The 22,018-nt window shown below is 60.7% G+C and overlaps 1 protein-coding gene across 5 annotated transcripts in view; it reads right to left on the bottom strand.

Moving 5' to 3' along the window:
- ABCA2 (ATP binding cassette subfamily A member 2) overlaps positions 1 to 18,852 on the bottom strand; it is a 34,775-nt gene extending 15,923 nt beyond the window's left edge. For all 5 annotated transcript variants that reach the window (XM_051808227.1, XM_051808232.1, XM_051808229.1 and 2 more), the window contains exons 1-20: positions 18,620 to 18,852; positions 11,224 to 11,317; positions 8,807 to 8,918; positions 8,202 to 8,368; positions 7,872 to 7,999; positions 7,551 to 7,655; positions 6,919 to 7,104; positions 6,619 to 6,837; positions 5,674 to 6,008; positions 5,267 to 5,426; positions 4,911 to 5,039; positions 4,470 to 4,637; positions 3,639 to 3,735; positions 3,066 to 3,239; positions 2,883 to 2,985; positions 2,267 to 2,381; positions 1,721 to 1,911; positions 1,429 to 1,579; positions 930 to 1,134; positions 293 to 457 (exon numbers count right to left, since the gene is read on the bottom strand). In XM_051808227.1, coding sequence (XP_051664187.1) covers positions 293 to 457; positions 930 to 1,134; positions 1,429 to 1,579; positions 1,721 to 1,911; positions 2,267 to 2,381; positions 2,883 to 2,985; positions 3,066 to 3,239; positions 3,639 to 3,735; positions 4,470 to 4,637; positions 4,911 to 5,039; positions 5,267 to 5,426; positions 5,674 to 6,008; positions 6,619 to 6,837; positions 6,919 to 7,104; positions 7,551 to 7,655; positions 7,872 to 7,999; positions 8,202 to 8,368; positions 8,807 to 8,918; positions 11,224 to 11,317; positions 18,620 to 18,685 — 3,070 coding nt within the window. In that variant the 5' untranslated portion in view covers positions 18,686 to 18,852. The remainder of the gene's footprint in view (positions 1 to 292; positions 458 to 929; positions 1,135 to 1,428; positions 1,580 to 1,720; positions 1,912 to 2,266; positions 2,382 to 2,882; positions 2,986 to 3,065; positions 3,240 to 3,638; positions 3,736 to 4,469; positions 4,638 to 4,910; positions 5,040 to 5,266; positions 5,427 to 5,673; positions 6,009 to 6,618; positions 6,838 to 6,918; positions 7,105 to 7,550; positions 7,656 to 7,871; positions 8,000 to 8,201; positions 8,369 to 8,806; positions 8,919 to 11,223; positions 11,318 to 18,619) is intronic.
- Positions 18,853 to 22,018: the final 3,166 nt, after the last annotated feature.

Genomic DNA, 22,018 nt, shown 5'->3' with positions numbered 1-22,018 from the left:
GTGACAGTGGGATGGTGAGAAGCCAAAGAAGCCAGGCTTGGAGCACGGCTCCTGGAGTATGAAGCAACCCGCCTCCATCCCATGGTGGCTGTGCTGGTTTCTGGCTCCTTCCCCTCTGCTTCTTGCCAGCTTACCCCCTCCTGCACTACAGTGGCAGCTCTCAGACAGGCTGCAGTCCCTGACTCAGGATCCTACCCCAACAAGAGCTCAGGGGTCCACAGCCACAGTAAGACCCTGTGGCAGAGCCAGGGCCATCCCTGTGCCACCCACTGTCACCCCCAGCTGCCCTCACCCAGCCTCCGGCTTTCCATGGCACAGGCCTGATCCTCCTCCATGATGCTGAGGCGGGTGGTGTGTGACCAGGGCCAGGTCCACTCCCACGTCTCCACGCGCCCGTTGCCCAGCCAGTAAGACTTCTGAAAAGGGAAGTACCAGGGCCGCGGCAGGCCGAACATGCCTGCAACCACAGCCCCGGGGAGTCAGGGCCAACCCTGCACCCAAGGCCACACAGAGGCCGGCTGAGGGCCAGGGCAGAGCTGGTCCCCACAGGCATGGGGGTTTCCCCAGCTCAGGGTCACCACTGTGGGGTAGAGGCTGTGAGCACTCCAGCCAGCTGGGCTCAAGGTAGTGCTGCTGGGCTGTGCCAGGAAACAGTCCTTTGGGATTTGGGTTGGGTTGGCTCATGCTTCAGCTTTATGACGAAAGAAAAGGGAGCGGGTGAGACACCTCCCCGAGGACAGATAAGGGGGATCAGTGTCCTAGTTGTGGACACTTTTTCTACAGCCGGCCTTTGAACTGAGACACTCAGCTGAAGATCTCCAAGGAACCTGTTGGTGTCACCAGTGGGTGAGGGCATGTGGGCAGGTGTTCCCCAACAAAGAGCTCCCGTAAGGTCCAAGGTGCCCTCATTCCCCTCTACCTGCACGTACCCGGGTGCACGGCCTCGATGTACCATGTGAGCACCCCATATACCACGGCATCCACAACCAGCATCATCATGGACAGCAAGAGGTTGAAGTCATCTCCTTCCACAGGTGACTGGCTGAAGGTGTGCCACTGGATACCCACACCGGCCACCTCATACAGCGCAAAGTACTTGGAGCCCAGCCCGAAGGCTGTGGTGGACATGAGGGACTGTGAAGAGGTGGAGGGAATGGGAGGTCAGCAGGAACCACGGACCAGCTCCAGAGGAACAGGTTGGGGTGAATTCCTACCCAGTGCTGCTCCACCCAGTTGGGTGGAGATGCTCCTGGCCCTGAGAGGCACCAAACCTTCTGGAGATGCCTCCAAAGCCCCACAGCGGAGTTGGTTCATACAGGCAGAGGCTTGCCCAGGGCTTGGTGACAGCTTGGTGGCCTTGTACTGGACATGGGATGCATGGGGCAAACCTGGGGCCAAGCATCTCCCCAGCACCCACAGCCAACTCACCGCGATGCACTTCTCGAAGGCCGTTATCTTATCATGCGCCACCTCCTCCCGGATGGCCACGTACATGTAGGGCACATAGCTGAGGAAGTAGATGATGCCGCCGCAGGCAGAGGCCAGCTTGGCCTTGGAGTAGAGCACTGACACCAGGAAGCTGCAAGGGAGGACAGCATCACCTCAGATCCCACCCCCCCAGGGCTTTCCCCACACCATCCAGTTTTGGTGGCGTTGAGGTGATAAATTGGCTCCTCAAATCAGCTGCCTGGGGGGCCTTGTGCTCGATGGGGCAGCTCACCAGAACATGATTGTGGCCACAGCATAGATGGCGAGGAAAAGCCATATGATGAGGACATCGCTGTGCATCAGGACCTTGCCGTACTTGAGAATGGCAGTGAGTGCCGTGACTGAGATGGAGAGTTGGACAAAGCCGGTTATGAACCAAGCCACCCAGTGCACCGCGTTGTTCAAGCCCATCATCTTCATCACCTGTGAGGTCAAAACTGCTCAGTGAGGCTGTTCTGACCCTGTGTGCCCCTGCTGCCACTCTCAGTGGGCTGGGAGAACAAGGGGTAGCACCGAAGGGTCGTGGGAGCTGCTGGGAGCAGGCAGGACACAGAACCCTGTGCCAGGGTGCTAAAGAGCTCAGCTCCCTCCAGCGCTGGTAGGACTCATCTCATGTTAGGGACACTCAGAAGGACCAGCTTAGTCCAGGGATTTGGGATCTACATCTGCCCCAGGTCATGTGACCCAGAGACACAGGGAAGGTGACCAGGGGCACAGCACAGAATGTAGAGCTCAAAGACACCCACTCCTCCCCAAATATCTCTCCCACCATCCCCACCTCTTTCAGGCGATGCTCCTTCTCAGTCACAATGTGCTGGATCATCATGGCCACCGAGTAGACCCAGGAGATCACCATGCACAGGGGCATCATGTGCTCAATGACAAAGAGGAAGCTGGTGAGGTAGAGGAAGAGAGGAGAGAGCTGGATCATGGCAGTGCTGCAGAGATCCAGGGAGACCCTGGGGCACAGGATTATGGAGGGGCTCTCCCACTGCTCAGGGACAACCAGTCCCCAGCCCAGCACCTCCTTAGTGCCCTGAAAGAGCTTCTCCAGTGAGCCCACAGGACAATCCACTGTCCTGGCTGGTAGGCAGGCAGGTAGCAGCCGCAGGCTCAGTCCAGGGCCCTGCCCACCCTGGTGTGGCTCTGGGACTTCTCCAGGTGCTGTCTCCAGACCACTGTGATCCATAACCACCAAGAGACCCACGTGCCATCCCTTTAATTTCCACCACCTTCCTGAGCCTGGTGGTCTAAGGAACTGGCTTAACTAGTTGCTTATCACTTCTAATGTCACTACTAATCTTTCAGGCCCCCAAACTCATCCCCTTCTCTGAGCTGAAGTGTCCTGGCTGCAAAGGGGGAGGGGAAAAGTCCTGCAGGTGGGTGTTACTCACTCGTCCCGGGTATAACACGGGTATGGGAACATCTGTACATAGTTGCCAGGCTCCACCACGTCGTGGCCGACAAATGTGTTGATGAGGGCGCGCTCCATCATGTCTGTGGAGGAGGAGGAGAGGTCAGACTGAGTGGGCAGGGGCCAGGGACATGGGCAGCTGTGGCAGGGTGCTGACACTTACCTTGGATCCAGACGAAGCCATAGAGGAAGTAGAAGCGGCCGCCAGTGTTGGGGCCAGGCCGCCAGTATGCCCGTCGGATCTCATTGGTCTTCTCTGTGAAGCTGGAGTTCTGACGGATCTTGTACATGATGTGGGGGGGCAGTGAGCCATCCCTGTTGGTCTGGAAGATGACACCTGCAGGCAGCAGAAGAGGCAGGGAGTCCACCAAGGGACAGCCACATTGGCCAGCCCACGGGGATGGGGAAGGGTTCAGCATGTCCCAACCAAGGACACTATACGGGCTGCCACGGATTAGAAGGGTGGCATGGCCCCGGGATGTGAGACCCCCACGGGATGCAAGGGCATGTGGACAGCAGGCAGTGGCAGTGGGAAAGCTGGGACAGCAGCAGGGTGCTGCATCCAGCAGTGCTCGGCCTGGAGCAGAGGAGGGGCACTGTGAGATGTTCAGCCTGTTCACCCACCCAACACATGCATCAAGGGAGCCACGTCCCAAAGCCAATGGCTCCTGGGCATGGCTGGAGAAGTACATGGCTTCAGGGACCCCTGCAAAGGGGCTGGTTCCCACGGACATACTGGCAAAGACCGTGACATTGTCCTGGTAGGCCTGGTTCAGTGTGTAGTTGACAATGCTCTCCTCATCTGGGAAGCCTTTGAAGATGTCCACGCTGACCTAGTGGGAGGGGAATCAGAATCACTAAGATTGGATCATCAAGTCCAACCAGTAACACAAGCACTGCCAAGCCCAGGACTAAACCATGTCCCCACGTGCCAAATTCACATACTTTTTGAACACTCTCAGGGATAGTACCGCTGCCCTGGGCAGCCTGTTCCAATGCCTGACTACCCTTTCAGTGAAGAAATTTTCCATAATATCCAAAGTAAACCTGCCCTGGCACAGTATGAGGCTGTTTCCTCTTGTCCTGTCACTTGTCACCTGGGAAAAGAGACCAACTCCCATTTGGCTACAATCTCCTTCCGGGTAATGGTAGAGAGTTATAAAGCTCCCCCTGAGCCTCCTTTTCTCCATGCTGAGCTGTCCCAGCTCCATCAGCTGCTCCCCATCAGACCTGTGCTCCAGACCCTTCCCTGACTCTGTTGCCCTTCCGTGGACACACTCCAGCAGGCCAGTGAGACCCAAGGCCAAAGATGGGTTTAGCACACAGACCCTCCACACAGTACAGCATGTGCCACCCTAAGCCACCCCACAGCTCCTGAACAGTGTATGGGCACCTCCACCCCTGACATCTCCTGACAAATCTCCTGACACCTCAGAAGCCACTATCTCTCCCATGCCCCCATGGGCTCCATCCCATGCTCTTAAGGTCTGAGTGGATCTGCCCCTTTTCATCCCACAGAGCCTAGCTGTGGGTGGTTCTACATTCCCACAGGTGGGCACCACCTCACCTTGGCCATGAAGCGGACCCAGCCGCAGGCAGCATTGTCAATAGTGTCCAGCTGCTGGAGCAGGATGCTGGCATTGGGTAGGGAGAAGTTGCCGTTGAGGAAGTTGTGGAGAACATCGCTGTCAGAGACATTCAGGATCTCTGGGTGCTTGTGGAGGTCAGCGGTGAACTGAGACAGACATGGGAGGGAGAAGCTGGACTATGCATTACCTCTCAGGTCACTGTCCTCTCTATGGACACACGCAGGACCCAAAGCTCATCCTGGGGATGGGGCACAGTGTGCACCCTATGCAGGGATCCAGACTAGTCTCCACAAGAGCAAGGTGGGTACCAGGAAGCACCCCATGAAGAAGCTACAGGGTAGCCGGGGGCAGGACACCCCCTTCTCCACTGGCAGGGCAGTAAATCCCAGGCAGGGTCGGTCCCCACCACACTGTCCTACCTGCTGGAGCCAGCGGATGCGCCTCTGCAGCCTGCCCTCTTCCAAGTAGGCTCGGATCTCAGGGGAGATGTTCAGCCATGCCTTGGCATAGTGGGTGACGTTTCCCACAAAGGCGAAAGTCTCATTGGCCTGTGGTCGGGGGAAGGTCACACAGCGGGCAGAGCTGGGAGCCTCCTGCTCTCTGGGATGGCTAGCGGCCATAGAGGTACTTGCCCACCTCCCACAGGCACTGTTTCCCCAGCAAGGGCCAGGGCTGCCTGTGTCTGCCAGTCAGCCTCTTCCCTGTCAGTCAGCCCAACTGCAGAGGAGGACTGGTGGGAGAGGAAGGATGGGGGTCCCAGCCAATGCACACTCACCTTCAGGATGACCTTATCCACTTCAGTGCCCATGGGCGCATACAGGATTTTGGGGTTGCTGGTCATAAGATGCACAAGGAGGCCCAAGTTCCGCTGCTCCTTACTGGTGAAGCCCAGCGAGCTCATGTTGCCCTGCTTCAGCGCCTCAGGCTCTATGGTCCTGCAAAGGGGGCTCAAGTTGCCCACTCTGCTCCAGCCCCAGTACCCCTTGCTGCAAGCAGCTCCCACTCCTGCCCATGAGGGGACTTCACACTTGTTCCCGTGCCTGCACAGTGCTACCTAACCTAGGAAGCATCCCTGGCTGCAGTACAAGGATGCAGTACAGCATCCATCCTGCCTGCTCAGCAAGTGGTGACACCCCTGGCCTGACCAGGGAGTGCCTGGAGCCATCCCCCCAGCATTCCTACCGGTTGTTGCCGCAGAGGATGGGCTGCAGCCCGGCCCAGAGCTGCACGAATGCCGAGAATTGCCCCTGGGGGTTGTCACTGCCAGTTGGGCCCCTCTCAGCACCCTCCTCCTCCTCTGCTGTGGCATTGCCAGCCGTGGCATTGGTGCTGGCCCAGCTGGTGCTGTTGGCAGTGGGTGGTGGGGCCCTGCTGGAACAGGCTCCCCTGGGCAGCAGCTTGGCCAGCGCTGAGAGGATGTCCATGTCCCGGAGAACCTTCTCCATCTCCACCAGGTCCTCGAGGAGGGCATGGAGGCGGTGCTGGGCAGCCGTGTTGTTTACTTCATCCAGCTTCAGCTGCAAGGATGAGTGGACAAGGAGTTACCCACTGTTGGGGCAACAGGGTCAAGCAGGAGGGAAACAATGGAGACCCCAAACAGTGGCAACTCCACTTTCTTGGTTAAAAGGTTGGAGCTGTGCCCAGCTAGGGCCCTGGACTCATCACTGTGCATCCGTGGCTATCAGGTAGTGGGAGTGGTGGCAAATGCTGGCAGGGATGTATTGAGGGACATAAGATGTCACTCAAGACAGGAATGTGGCCCTCTGTGACTGCAAAGGATGCATCAGACTTGGGTGGGACTAGAAGGGGAACCTCAGAGACAGCCTTGAATTGTGCCACCAAGGGCATTGCCAGTCCTGGGTAGAGAAGCCTGCAGGGGCACCTTGAAGGATGTTGGGGACACGCAGCCCCACCTGACAGGCAGTATCCAAGTGGGTGCTAGAGGAGGAATCATCTGGGGTCCTACCATGGAGCTGGCTGGCGAGTGCCTGTGTCATGCAAAGGGGTGACCAGGAGAGGCCAGGCCATGTAACAGAGTCCTCTGCCCCAGCACATTCCCCGGGTGAGTAGAAACCCTGCCCAGGACTCATCCCTGCCCCCAGGTCACCCCACCTGCCCAGCTCTCACCCTGCTGACAATCTTGGGGGTGTCCAGCTGCTCACGGAGCTCGGTGGCCAGCTGGGCAAAGCGTTCCCGGCGGGTGGCCCGGCTGCCATTGCAGGCCAGTGCCCGGTACACCGCCAGCAGTGGCTGCTGCCCAGGGGTCACGCGCAAGAGGCGGCGCAGCCCCCCCGGGCTCTGCTCACATGTCAGCTGCTCCAGCACTGGTCCAGTGAAGAGGACACCCTACAGGGCAGGAAGTTGTGGGAACAGTGCTGCAGTGCCTGCCCTGGCAGAGCAGCCCAGCTTGCCCCACGGGGTGCTCACCTCCATCTCAGTGATGAAGGCCTGGGGGCTGTCAGAGGTGGTGGGTGCCATGGCGGCGCTGGCGAGGCCCAGGGCCTGGGAGAGCATGCGGAGCAGTGCCGGCCGGCGTGAGGCTGCCACGGGGTCCCGCAGCGCCCTGTGAACCAGCCCTTCCCGCAGGCTCCTCCAGCCACTGGGGAGGCTCTTCTGCAAGAGGAAGAACAGGGATGGCTGGTAGGGTGGGGGCTCCCTAAGTCCCCAAGCATACGTGAACAGCCCCACAGCACCCATGGTCTCCGTGGGTAGGGGAAGAAAAAGGATGTGCAGATGCAAAGTGCAGGGGTTCCCTGCACCTTAGCTGCACGGAGGGAACAATCTCCCCTTGCTCCCTCCACAGCCAGTGCTCAGGCAGTGCCATCCCCCACTGCAATGGTAAACCTAGGCACTGTTGTGCCTTGTAGCACTGAGGGAACTGGTGGCAGCACTGGGATGAACCCCAATCATCCCCGCTCCTGTTCTGCCCCCTGACAAGGTCCCATCACAGCCCCTCTACTGGGACAGATACCCCCAGATCTTTCTGTGGTGGGATGTGGATGGGACAAGAGGATGGACTCTGCCCTACCATGTTCCCTGCATGCAGCACCACTCCTCACCTCCAGCCACGTCATCTTCTCACCAGCACCAAATCCATCCCGCAGGTCTCGCTCATGGGTCTCATCAGGTACCAAAGGAAAGGAACCAAAAAACAGGCGGTACACCTGCACCAGGATGGGAGTGGGGCTGCCAGGTGTGCTGGGAGCAGGGGCACCCGCTTGCCCAGTAAGGCCCTGGTACAGGGTAGCAGGGTAGGATAAATCCAGGCTGGGTGCCTACTGGCCACGATCCCATGGGTCTGATGGTCAGGGCTCAGTCTGGGCCAGGATATGCCATGCACGAGGCAGCACAGACTTCTGCAAAGCCTGGCAGTCACCCACCTCCTGCAGGTCAATGCTGGAGCCCAAGAGCAGCTCGGCTGTGCTGTTGGGGAGGGACATGTTCTGCATCAGGAAGCGCTGCAGCTCGCCCTGGTCCTTGGCTGCCCATGCCAGTGTGAAACCGGACCCTGGGAAGGAGCAGGGGAGGGGGTCAGAGCAGCCCACAAGCATCAGGGACACGGCATGGCACCACAGCTGGCCCTGCCCAACACAGTGATGCAGGACAGTGGCAGGGCACTGCCACACACCATCACATCGCTGGATGCCAGGCAGATTGGCACCTCTGTCCCTGCCTGCACAGGCAGCAGGGGCAGGCAGGGCACAGCCCACCTGTTTGGCTGCTGAAGTGGGTCTCCATGGAGCTGGGCTCAGAGCTGCTGAGGGCCTCTAGGTGCCGGCGCAGTGACTCCAGCTCCTCCTCCAGCCCCGGGTGCCGTGGGTCAAAGAGGCTGCTTTGCTCTACTGCCTCGCTGAGGTGCTCCAGGAGCTGCGTCACCCTGCAAGAGCCCAGCACCGCCCTGGCTTTAGGGACAGAGGGATGGAGACACCTTCCCCAGAGCTCGGGGGGGGGGGGGGATGAGCCCGTCAGGGGAAGGGGGCAGCAGTGGTGCTTGAAATGGGGCACCACTGCCCTTGCCTGCACACTGAATCCAGTGTGCTAGAGCACAGTAGAGCCCCAATGCCTCGAGGTGTCCACAGGGGCCACCTCCATCCTCCTCCCAGCACAGAGCACTCAGGAACCAGCAGTGGAATGGGCTGAGGTGTTCCCTTCACCCCACGGACATGGTGGTCCGCACCCAAGCACTTTGGGGGACACCAGCTTGTGCCTCACCCCCAAGGCTGCAGCGTCAACATGGGAAGGGGCAGGCTATGTGCAAGAGCATGCGGTAGTGTGCAGGGTGGGATGGGAAGCACATGGCAAGAGCAGGACTCACGTGGAGTTGGAGTACTGCAGGAAGCCAAACTCATCACGCTGGCCATCAGGGCACAGGGACTGCATGACGGGCAGGATCCCAGCCGAGGTGAGTGGGGCCGCTGTGTAGAAAGCTGGAGCCAGCAAGAGAGCAGAAGAGTCCAAGGGAAGATGCGAGTCGGGGGAGGAGAGGCAGGGAGGGGGAGGGGGCCACCAGAGAAACAGACACTTGGTTCAGAGAAGCACGCGCCAGGGTCTGCGAGTCCACGGGAGGCTGGCGGCCATGGTCAGAAGTCGGCAGCTTCTCTACCAGGGCTGTCCTGGCTGGCTGCCCTGTGGGGTTGCAGGCAGCTCCTGCCACCTTGGCTCCAGCCCTCTTGCTCCCACCCAGTCTGCCCTGGGTGATGGGTCCCTCAAGCCCTAGGACAATGCCAACTTCTGCTGTTTGCCCCCAGGATGGCCACCAACCTCCTCCAGGCTCCCGGCCCTTCCTGTTAGTAACCTCAGAGGCACTGGCAGATCTCCAGAGGAAGGTGAGGAAGAATACAACAGGGAAAATAGAGTTGTCACCTGCAGCTCCCAGAGCCCCCAGCCTCCCCCCAGTCCGGTTGCCCTGACGTGTGGTGGCTGGAGACGGGTGGAAATGGAGACATGCAGGGGGAAGATGGAAGAAACAAGGAGCAGCAAGGGGCAGGTAAACCTTCCCCCCTCCACTGGCACGGAGTCATTGTCCCTACTGGGATCTTCCCATGTCCTCCCCTGGGGCAGGGCAAGCCCAGAACCGCCCTGCCCAGTGAGGGGACCAGAGGTCATCACCAGGCAGTGCCAAGCAGGGACCCCGCTCTCACCACCCCAGCTGGTGGCCTTTTGGTTAGAGGCGGGTCAGTGCTGTTAGCACAACCACGATGGGCAGGGGCTGGTGAAGATGGGCTTCTGGCAGGGAGAAGGGACAGCCCAGGGTATGGACAGGTGCAGCATGGGATAGGTCAGCAGCCTGCTAGGGTAGTGGGACCCACACTGGTGGCCATGCCACGGTTTGGTGACAAAGTCAGTGCATGGGTGGCATCTTGCAGGCCTCCAGGCTCCTAGAAGTGCCACATCCCAGCTTGTCCCACCCACAAGGGGCCAAGACGGGGACCTAGTGGTGGTGCTGGGGTGGGAGCCACCCCAAGCCCTTTGGTGATCCGGCAAGACTAGGTGTTAACAGGGGTGACAGCACCCAGTAAGGAGGTGAGAAGAAGGGGTAGGACAAGCCTCCACCTGGCCTGGAGAGCCCTCTGCAGCCCAGGAGGCTGAGGACACGGCCACCAGTGGCACCAGCACCTGGGGAACCCAGCACCATCCACACAGGGGGGACACCACCACAACTGGTCAGCCCCCAGGGAGGAGCAGGCAGGGGCCATGCTGTGCTGCCCAAGCTCATCTTCACCAGCTGCAGAGGAAGGCAAGAGGGTTACAGAGGTGTGAATTAGGCCAGAGCGACTTGATCTAAATCAGGCTCTTTCTCCCCAGACTACAAGGCCGGCACAGGCAAGGGAAGGGGGGGAGGCGTCCACCCACCCCACCAACTTACAGACTGGTGCATGCAGTAGAAGCATGAAGGGCAGGCGGGCAGGGGAGATGGCGGGAAAGAAAAAGAAAACATGAGCAAAAAAGAATGAAAAAATCAAACCAAAAAACCACAAAACACAGAGTGCACGTCAGCGCTGGGACAGGAACCCAGGCAGCGCCTGCTGCAGCCGGACCACACGGGCAGCTGGGCTCTCCCTCGTTGGGACATGCTGAAACACAGGCTTGAACCATCATTATGTGGGGTCACCTCCAGTACCCAGCATCTCCCCTGGCTCTGCTGTGCCACCTGTGCCAGGGCACTCAACAAGGTAGGCATCCCATGAGCCCTGGAGAGCTGGCAGCTCCGCTCTGCCACCTCCTCCCAGCAGCACAGCCTGAGGGTAGTGGAGTCCAGTGCCCTGGCCAGAGCTCTGGCTGGACTTTTCCAGGAGTCCCCACCTCCAGTCTCATCAGTGTGTCACCTTGCCAGGCCCCTGAGCTCCCCAGGCACAGGGCTTCCCGTGGGACATTTTCCCTGCTGCTAGGGAGTCCTTCCAGGAGCAACTCTGGCTGCTCCTCAAATACCTGGCTGTCCCAGCACTGTCCAGGTCACCCTTCCTCCCACAAAACTTTCCTGCCAATGGCAGCCACAGGCTGGTTGGTGCTGCCACTCCCAGGGGAGTCCCCCAGGCTGGGACAGATCCACCTGCCATGTCTACCCTACCAGTTCTTGGCTGCAGCCCCTGCCCAGTGCTATGTCCCTCAAAAGGCCTCTCTGGGTCCTCCCCCCATCTCCAGGCTGTCACCAGGGGACTGGAGCACCTCCCCAGAGCATCAGGGTGCCCTCAAGTGTAGGAGTACCCCAGGCACCGCCTCACTGGCACTCACCTTCCTTCACAGGGATGGTTGGCTTCTTCTGCCGCAGCCCCAGGAGGATGAAGAAGAGCACCAGGGGGATGAAGATCTCAAAGGCCAGCACCCACTGGGGATGACACAGAGCAGAGGGATCATGACACTTAGGGACAGAACTCAGCTGCCAGGGTGGGCAGGACAGGGGTCCCCGTATCCTGGTGCAGTGTGGCACTGTGCCCACATATTGCAGATGGCTGGTGGCACTGTCACAGCTCAGCCAGAAGCAAACAGGTTCCTGGGCACCCTACAATCTCCTGCCTGCAACCTGCCTGGGGCACTGCAGGACATGGGAGGGTGCACAGACAGGATGGATCCCTCCTCCACCGGTGCAAACAGGGTGCCAGGGCTTGAGCCCAGCCTCGACGGGCCACCGCAGCTGGGGCTGCCCACAGACATGACCCCAAGTCCTGAACAGCCTGTGCCCTCACAGCCTGGAGCTGTCTGGCATCTCATGTCCCCCTGCCACTTGTGCCACCCCTGAGTCCCACCAGGTCCCATACATGAGTCCTAGCAGGGGGCAGACCTCCAGTTCAGCCAGGCTTTGGCACCAGCTCCAGTTGCAAGTGGTGTGCCCTGGCACCCCCATAAAAGGCTCCAGCTGCACAGGATTTCCACTGGCAGCATAAGGTAAATCACAGCAGAACCCCAGGAATCCCTGGCCACAGTGGCTCAGGACGCCCAGACTGGGCTCTGTGCCCAGAGGCCCTGGGGATGGGCATCAGAGCCTTCAGCCAGCAGGAGTGGGCACCGGGCATGCTGCCAGCGCAGCTGCTGCCACTTTGCACCAGGAGTGCCCGGATGCGTCACGGCCCTGCTGCCCAGGGATTTACTGTAGGTGGGGAAATTGAGAAATAGTGTGAGGTGAGCCAACTTCCCCTTGCTTCAGGGTCAGATCAGACCCAAGGCAGGCACTGAGACCCTGAAACCTGCTGCCACCATGGGCAGGGCAAGGCAGGGCCCAGCTCCACTGCCAGGAAGGTGCTCCCCACAGCACCCACACCTCCACCAGGCTCCCACCAGTAACCCACTGCCAAGGGGCAAGCCAGCGAGGTGGGCAGAGTGGGCTTTAACATGGCAGGAGCTGCCTGGAAGGATGTAGCTGGCAACATGTGCCAGTGTCAAGGCCCTTCTATCTCCGGTGCCACCTCTATGCTGGCTCACCCAGGGGCTGCCAACATTCTGTCAAGAAAGTCAGAGTAGCCCCAAGCAGTGGTGAGCAGAGGGACACCCACACCTGGGTCCCTGCTGGCACATGGGCACAGTGCTACTGCTGTAGGATGAGCATGATGTCCACCCCATGCTGCCCTTACCACCCCAGAGCTCCCGATTTTGGGGAGGCAGAGACCAGAGGAAGAAAGGCTGGAGGGGATGGAGAATGCCCCAGGAGCAGTGCCAGGGGATTCCCTTCTTTCTGGTACCACCAGTCCCAGGGACAGTCCCTGGCATCACTGTTTCTGTATGAGGTGGGGTAGCAGGGGACCCACACTGCTGTCCCGTGGCCCCTGTTCTATCCTCCTGGCTGCCTGCCCCCACCCCCTGCCTGTTTACCAGGCACACAATGGGGCCTCTGTGCCCAGGCACCAGGGGAACCATCCCCCCACACCCATGCCAGGCTGTACCAGGCTCCCATGAGGACTGTCCTTGGTGGCAGCAGCAGGAACCTGCTTGTTGTTACTTATTTTTTTGATGGGGGTCATTGACCTTTTGCTCATCTCCATCCCCAGAGATATCCCTTGTCCCCATCCCCTCCTGCACTGCCACATACACCAGTGCCAGGGCAGGCTGTCCCCCACCTTTAGCACCCAGAGTGACAAGGCAACAGGTTGACAAGGCAGAAGAGGGGCGCTCCCCAGCCAGCACCTCTGGGACTGATCCTACCCCCTGGTTCCCAGGGCTGCCCCAATGGAGGCTTCCCAAGGGTGGCAAAGCCAGGGCTGCCCCACACCCACAGTGCGGCAGAGGCACCAGCACACAGCAGGGCCCCAAGGGAGCCTCAGCCCCCCAGAGAGGCACACAGCAGGGACACCCAGCACCAGCACAGCCTGGGGACAACGGGGTCCCTGTCTGCAGGCGCAGGACCCTGGGGGACATTTTGGGATTGTGTGAGGAAGCGAGGACGTGGGGAGAGGCCAGGATGCAGGCAGCTGGGAAGAAAATGCTTCCCAGCAGGTAGGGCTAGGGAGATGAGAGAGGCCAGTACCTGCCAGTAGCTGGCCATATGCTGCACCAACCAATGTACCCTGTCCTCCCATCTATCCCCTGGTGTAGGTGCAGGACCCAGGATAGGACACTGGTCCCAGGGGTCCTTGTGCCCAGGTGAGAGTGGCCACAGGCAACTCCTGGGTGGTGGCATTCACCCCATCCATCTCCCCTGGCACATGTTCACCTCAGTCTGCTTGGATGTGAGCAGGACGAGGCCGTAGGTGCTGTCTGGGTTTGCACAAGTGCTGGGTGTCCACCTGCCACCCTAGGGACGGTAGGACAACCTGTGCTCGCTGGGCCCCATGTTCAGCCCTGCCCCTGGCAGGGAGGCAGGGCTGGGTGGATGCCACAGCAGGGTACTGGCCCCTGGTAGGGGAACACATCTCTCCCTGAGCACCAGGACAGCAGTTCAACATCTGGACTCATCCTCTGCCATGCCGTCAGATGGGAGTGAGGGGCTGCAAGGAGGCTGAGGAAGAGGCAGCGGTGCCTGTCAGGATACACAGCTCCCACACAGCCAGGTCAAAAGGCCAGACAAGCACCACAGGACAGTGGGAGAGCAAACAGCCCGGCCTCACGCAGCGGTGCCACCATGCCCACCCTCCAGCCAGCACCAGGGCAGCTGAGATATGTGCTGGAGCCAGGGTCAGCATGGACATGGGTGCTGGGTCACGGAAAACTGCACAACTCCACCAATGTCCCCAGGATGTGGCAGCACTCATATCCCATTGGCAATCCTTGTGGGGACAGCCAGGTCAGGCAGAAACAGCTCTCCGCGTCCATCACCGCCACCCCAAAGTCTGCTCAATTCCCTTCTGCCCTCTCCCAGCAATGCCTGAAGACCACAGGCACAGCCTCCAGCTAGCATGGCACGGCAGAGGGGCAGCCAGGTGCTGGGCAGCCCCACTCTAAGACCCTCAAGCTGGCAACTCCAGCAACACCCCTGGACCCCAAACCTGCCATGCCAGCCCCCCTCTCCCGTAGCCTGGCACCTGCGAGGGGTTTATCAGCCCCGACACAGGTGAAGCAGCACCACACACAGCCTAGGGTAAGCTCAGCATACGAAAACCGCACACGTACCCACCAGAGGACAGAGGTCTGCCAGGGCAGAGTCTGCCTGCATGTCTCCCGGGAGGAAGGAGCTGCTGCCTGCTCCCTGCCAGCCTCTCTGCCCATGCCAGTGCTGCTGGTAATGCCGGACCCCAGGAACCCCAAGGGATGGGGCTCAGCTCCTGCAGGATCCAGTTTTTCCAACAGCATTTTAAGGCTGGCAGAAGAAATATATTAAACTTTTTGATGGCTCCAGACTTTAATCACCATTAAACGTCCACTTTTGCCCACAGCCAGGAAGCAGACATGGTCACTGGGAGATCAGCACTGGAGGGGGGGGCCAGCCGGGCCCCCTGGCCAGGCAGACCCATGAGGCTATGCCAAGCTCCCTAATTCCACGGGGGACCTGACCATGGACACCCACTGATGGTCACCACCCAGCTGTGGACCCAAAAGGGCTCCCTGAGGTACCCTGCCCCATAGAGACAGACAAGGGCAGGCCCGGGGGCTGCCAACTCCTCTCCTACCAAGGCCTGGAAGCTCTCACCTCTCACCCCTTTAGTCACTGCCAGTTGTGTCCGTCACCTCCTGTCCCACTAGCCCCTGACTGCAGCATGGGCACATCCCCACCCCTCACATCCTGCTGGCGGCCTTGGAACGGCAGCCTGGGGTCCTGCCTTGGGGAGGCTGGAGGAGAAGGAAATCCCTGCTGGTGTTTGCCAACACCTCTCCTGAGATGGGAGCCCAGGGAATACCCACCATGGCTCTCCCCACCGCGTCAGCTGGGCACCAGTGTGCTGGGCTGAGTGGGACACATGGCACTGGGACGTGACTACGCTCCAGAAGGCACAAGATGCCTGGCCCAAGCACAGCATCGTGTCAGCAGTCACAATGTAGAGGAAGGTGCTTCTGCAACAGGTGTCCCCCATCTGCCCGGCCAGCAGGGACTGATAGGGATGACATGCCCCTGCCAAACCTGCGTTTCCCCTCCCCGCATCCACTGCAAACAGTGAGGAGCCAAAGAGCACCCAGAGTGGGGTAGCACCCAACTGATTCCTGCTGCAGGATCTGGCACCAGCCCCCTCCCAGCCCCAACAGCAGGAGCTGGCAGTGCCACAGGCATGGGGTGTACTGCCCCCTAGAGATGCTGTGCCCCAGCAGAGGCACTGTTACAGCCCTCCAAGCACTCCAGGTTTCAGCCTTTCTTTTTCTGGAGGCATCAATATCCCCCCCCACCTGCCCAGCTCTGCTACCAAGAGCCAGGGAAAGGGACAGATATGCCAGGCCAGCTCCTCTGTGCAGAGGGAGCTTTCTGGCTCTGGGCCAAGGAGTAGAAGGCACAGACCCTGACCAGGCCAGAGCAGCCACACTGCTACACCCCCCACACTACAGCCCATGCCACGATGAGCCCCTCCAATGTGCTGCAGCACTGAAGCAGCACCCAGAGCCTCAGCTCCTGCTCACGATTCCTCCGAAGACCCTCCTCCCGCCAATGCTTCCCCAGGGCCAAGTAAACCCACAGCCAACCCAGCAACAAACCCAGCAGCACACTACCATCACTGGGAGCTCCAGCTGTGGCTGCCTGCCCATCCCAACTGCATGGGCACAGAGAGCAGGCAGAGGATAGGTACCTGAACATCCTGAACTGTGCCTCTGGTGACTTTTGAGAGAGTACCTGGTAATTTTATATCCAGATACCAAAGTCATAGGAGAGCCCACCCCTGAACACATTCCCATCCCAGCAGAACAAAGGCATAGCTGGCACTCGCCAGGGCTGCCATTAGCACTCCAGAGCCACTGATACTGTTCTGCTCAGACCTCTATCACCCCAGAGGTTCCTGCCTGAATTTCTGCTCTGGGAAGAACAAAATCAGGGCCAAATCCCAGAGCATCACCCAGAACAGCTCAGCCACACCAGGCATGGTCCATATCTCCCACAGGCTGGGCACAAGACCTGACAGAAGTGCCACAGGACAGTGCCTGGCCATGCTGCAGGTCTCCCTGGACCCACCGCCACTGCATCCACAAGTGGCTTGGCCAAGCCTTCGTCAAGTGCCTGCAAACAAAGTCGGTCCCAAAACCACAGCTGCACCTTGCTGCAATCCTCCTCCTGGTGCTGGGACGATGGGCACTCTCCCGGCCACCAGTACTCATAGGCAGTGCAGGGAACTGCCCCAGCTCTCGAATCCCAGCCCAGAGCCCTCAGCCAAACATGGCATCTCTGCTTCCCACCCCAGCCCACAGGACCACAGCCACTGCTCTGCATGCTGCCAGGAGTGAAGCGCATGGTGGTGAGGCACCAACCCCTCGGCAGCACCAGGTTGTGCCAGAGGGCAGCTGCTGGCACACAGCATGTTCCCTCTGTGAGGCTGGAAGAAGTCCAGTGACCCCCAACTCCCACACTGCTGGGGTGAACCCCCAGCAAGAGAGGGGGTTCATGCATTCCCCCTTCCCTGCTCCAACCCCCCAGCCACTGGGATTACCCCAGAGGAATACAGAGCTGTTTTTTCTCAGTGAAACATCCTTCTCTGGCCGGTGCCAGGGTAGACTTGTGCTGGGGAACCTGCTGCCAAGCGCCAGGCGCAGCCACTCCCAAGCTCTGGCACAGGGCCTGGCTCTGCCTTGGCCACCCAGCGCCGACGGCTCGGCTCAGGGATGCTGGGAGAGGGCAGAGCTCCCCTGGGAATGGGCAGGATGAGGGCCTCTGCACAGTCCAGGGACACCAGGCGACTGTGGGACTTGCACGCAGCAGGAGCACAAGGAAAGAGGTGACATGCACAGGACACGGTTGTCCCAGGAGCTGCACCAAATCCATTCATCAGCACCTGCAGCACTGGGACCATCTCTCACCCTGGCACACGGCTGGTCCCTCGCATGCCCCATCCACATGTGGCATTGCTGGATGGGCAAGGAGGAGCTGCTCCTTACCCTGCCACCCTGTCTGCAGCAGTGGCACTCCAGTGATGGTCCATGCGCATGGAGGTGACGGGGCCTGGGCTCCTCATCCTCCAACCACAGCCTCCTGTGCTGCACCTCTGTGCTGCCCACAGGACTGGGGAGGGTCACAGACATATAGGTCCCTAAAAGCTGTGTGCACCCCCAATCTGTAACCCAATGGACATGGCAGCCAGGACTGGGTTAGCCAGCACATGCCATAGCCTAGCTGTGCCAGCCTGCTTGCCCTCGAGGGCAGGGGTCTGGGGCAGCCTCCCAATGAGGCCAAGCAGCTCTACTCAGGGTGAGAGGCAATGACTCAGCCAAAGAGCATCATCCCCCCCTCATGCATTTTGGGGGCGCCGAGGCTGCCCGTGCAGGGGAACCTGCCTGCAGCACCAGGCCCGGCCTTGCTCCTGTCCCGAGGGTCTCTAGTGCTTCGGCCATTGGGACACAGGGAGTCTGGTACTGGAGGCTGCCAGTGAGGAAGATCAGGATTGGGCCTACGGGATATTTAGTAGGGGAAGAGGAGAGCGATGCCAGCCTGGAAGCAGCAGCTCGCTCCCTTCCCCCATCTGCTAAAAATAACTGGCTCCCTCGGGCCGCGGACCCACACCCTGACCGGACCCCTGGCCCTGCCTCGGGGGGCCGGCAGTGTACCGCCGCGGCCCCAGCACGGCTGGTGCCACCTCGCCCCTTCGACCCCCCTGGGGAAGACACATACCAGTCCCCCGACCCCCAACCCTACGACGCGCAGCTCTTCTCCAGCCCACGGAAGAGAGGCGGCTCCGACCCACATATGGGTTGGGAACCTATTTAAAGGCGGCAGGTAGCGGGGATGAATGAAAGGGAGCGATCCTACTCGGGGAGGGGGGGGCGACATCCGGCCTCGGGCTCCTGCGGGCCCTGGGCCCGGGGGGTTCCACGGACACGGGATGGGAGCGGGGCGGGGGAGCCCCAACTGTTGTGGCCGCACGGGGGGCGCGCCGGGCCCGAGGCCGCGGTGGCGGCCGCCGGGGCTCTCCTGACGTTCCGGGGATTCGTGCACGGGCGGCCCCAAGCAAGCGGACACCGCAGGGCCAGAGGATGGGGGAACATCCCGGGGAGCCCCAGGCACCACCCCCCGCGGAGGGCCCGACCTCGCCCCGCGGGGCTGCAGGGCCTCCGGGCCCCCGCTCCCGCTCACCGGGCTGCGCCGCTTCAGCGTCACGTTCTTCCAGAGCAGGAGATGGAGCTGATGCAGGAACCCCATGGCCAGGCCGGCCCCGCCGCAGGGCTGCGCCGCGCTCGGCTCCGCGTCACCCGCTGCCCACCGCCATCCCCGCCCAGCCGCCGCCTCTGCCCGCCGCGGGCTGCGAGGGAGCGGAACAGCCCCGGCCTCGGCCTCAGCTCCAGCTCCGTCTCCGGCCTCGGCCTCACCGCGTCGCGCCCTGCGCAGCACCAACACCGCCCCCAGCCCTCGGCGGCCGCCCCTTAAAGGCACCGCCGGGCCCGCCCGCTCCGCCCGCACCGCGGCGGCACAGCCGGGCCGGCCCCGGGGGATCCTCGCTGGATGGGCGGGCCCGTCTCCTACCGGCAACTGGGGCCCCGTGCGGCCGGTCCGGAGGGGGCTGCTGCACTAGGTGCCGGGAACCCCTCGGTGCCCCTGAGCCGCACCCACTCCCTGCAGCCAGACACAGGTTACCCCCGCGCCTCTGCCCCTCGTGTTCCCCAGGACAGGACGGACTGGCCCGTGGCTGCGGGGTCTGCGTCCAGGGTGCCACTGCTGCCCCTGCTGCCCCTGCTGCCCCTGCTCCTGCCTGACCCCTCCCACGGGCATATGCTGGGGCATCCACAGGTGTTTTTGGAGAGACCAACCTGCTGCCACAGCTGTCCACTGTCAGCTCTAACCCCAGGGCTGGAAAGGATGCTCTCAGCAGCAATAAACACTGAGCCAGGCTAGCTCTCCTCCTTCCTCCCATCCACCCTTACTTGCATCTATCCTTCCATCCACCCTTTTTTCCTTCCATTCATCCATGCTTCCTCCCATCCATGCTTCTTCCCATCCATCTGTCCTCCCATCCATCCTTACTTCTATCCTTTCTTCCTTCCTTCTTTTTCTCCCTCCTATCTTCTCTCCCTTCCATCCGTCCTTGCTTCCATCCATCCCTCCATCCTTCTTTTCCTCTCTCTTCCCATCACTCTGGTTCTCTCCATTTCCCACCTGTCCCTCCCTCTTCCTGCTCTCTACAGCCTCCTCTCCCTCTCCTGTCTCCTTCCCTCTAACTCTCCATGACCATCTCTTTTTCCAGCCAAGTTCAGCTGGGAGTGATGAATCCCCCTCTGGCTGCTGCAGACCCAGTGGTGCTGCAAAGGGTGCCCTGTACTCAGGGATGGCCCTTCGGCAGCTGCACAGCTCTAACAAAAGCTCCCCTTGTCCAACACAAAGTGCCATTATTCCCCAAACTTCTGGGTGAAATGCTGTGCTGAGGCACGGGAGGATAAGGGATGCAGTGGTGAAGAGGTATCGTGCACCCAGCTCTGTGCCCTGGGGAGAGTGGCTAGTTTGGGAGGATTGCTGGGTGTGCAGGCAGGGGTATGGGCAGAGCTGCTCAGAATCGAGAGGGGCTGGGCTTTTGCTGGGTCCCTGGGAAAGGAGGGAAGCTGTCACCCTTCTCCCTGCACGGGATTGCATGTGGGTTATCCCCAGCCCACACAAGAAGCACCTCAAAACCCCTGTCCTGCAGCAGAGGGTTCCCCAGCTTAGAAGGGTGCAGGGGGGGCTCCACAGGTGGATCAAAGTCCTGACCTGAGTCTCCTGCTCCCTCCCTTCCTGCTACCCCTGTGTGAGTCTTGGGGAGCTTCTCTTTTCTGCTTGGCATGAGGATGGAACCCTCTGCAGGGCCAGCAAGGGACAGACACAGCAGCGTACCATGGGACAGCACAGCCCCAGGAAAAGCATCCTTCATGGACCCAGGGCCTGAAGCCTTGGGGACATGGAGCCCTGAGTACCTCTCAGGGGACTTCTTTTTGGGGTGGCCAAGCTCCTATCTCTGTGTGGGGTCATCTGCATGTGGCCGTACCCACCCACCCACAGTTCTCTGCTCTGTGCTGGTGCTGTCTTGTGCTCCCCAGTGGTCCCATGGCCTGGTTCCTGGCCCTGGTCTCTGCCCAGCCCACCCAGGCAGCACTGGTCCTGGCTCCCAGCCTGGCTCAGAGCCACGTTCCTTGGGCAACAGGGTGAGGGTGTCTGGACCTACTGGCTGCAAGTCCTTCTGGGGCATTGTCTCTGCTGCCAGGGTGTCCTGGGGCAGCACTTGCAGGTGACACTACAAGTGCCATGAAAAAGCTCCCTCCTGCTCCAAAAGACATCCTCAATCCCTCAGGGAAATTCTATTGCTAGTGCTGTCTGTGGAGGGGAACGACCCCAGCCAGTGTGGCCCTGGGCCCTCAAGATGTGGGACAGCAGCAGGATGATGCTGAATGCTCCGGCCAGGCAGAGACTGCAGCCCACAGCTGACAGGGCTGGCCCAGGCCAGGCTGGGAATGGTGCCCACAGATTGTGGTATCTGGGCTCTCAATCATGCAGTGGAAGAAATGCAGAGAGTGAGAAAAGATGACAGGAAGCTGGGGACATGGTTACGGAGGAAGGAACACCCTGCCTTGGGGCTACAGTTGGCCTCTGAGGGCTCCCGGGGTGACACTGAAACCACAGAGCCCTGCTACACCCTGGCACAGTGACATGGCACCATGCCCAACAGGGATCCCAGGGACCTGACAGCCGGCAGGTCTAATGGTGCAGACCCCAGGGGCTTTAGAGCAACCCAAGAACCCCCAGGGAGGTCTTGTTTGGGGTCTCGTTCCCAGCTCTGCGTGTGCCAGGGCATAGGGCATACCCCTGCCAGCTTCAAGAACAGTGCTGCACACCTTGGTAGTCCCCTCCACGCCTCTGCCTCAGTTTTGCCGTCTCATTTTGCCTGCCAGGGCTTTCATGGAGACTTGGGTCCTGGACAGCAATGCCAGGAGAGAACACAACTGAGCCAGACTGGGAGCAGGGCAGGATCGGGGCCGGGACCCAGGAGACAGCTCGTGCATGCACCACTGAGGCTCACACGTGCCCGCTTCCCCTTTTGGCAGGAAACATCCCAGGCAGGGCAATGCCCAGGGCTCAGCAGCACTGTGGGGGTGCTGGGGCTGCATTCGTTTACAGTTTCAGGATGAGTCAGTGGGAGTTGGAGTTGGGCTGGTATCCTGTTTGCAACCAGGCTGCAGGTGGCAGATGGGTGGCACCTTGTCGAGGCTGAGGGTGCCTAGCCAGCCATGGGGCACCCACACATCTATGGGGCACATGCTCAGCCATGCAGCACCCACTCAGCCACAGGACACGCACAGTCACTGGGCGCCCATTCAGCCCTAGGGCACCCAGCTTGCTCTGGGGCATGCACCCACCATGGGGTGCCCACTCAGCCAGAGGGAACTGACCCAGTCATGGGGTACCCACCCAGGGTACAAGGTACCCACCTGGCCATAGGGCACCCACCCAGCTGTGGGCGGATACCAGCCCTTGGGGTGGCTCAGGGGAAGTGCTGGGAGCGGGCTGTGCCAG

Source organism: Manacus candei, unplaced genomic scaffold, assembly GCF_025592945.1.
Source record: "Manacus candei isolate 608988 ecotype Guabito, Panama unplaced genomic scaffold, ASM2559294v1 h1tg000071l, whole genome shotgun sequence".
In the NCBI taxonomy this organism is placed as follows: Eukaryota; Metazoa; Chordata; class Aves; order Passeriformes; family Pipridae; genus Manacus; species Manacus candei.
This window is presented reverse-complemented; position numbering and strand designations above follow the sequence as displayed.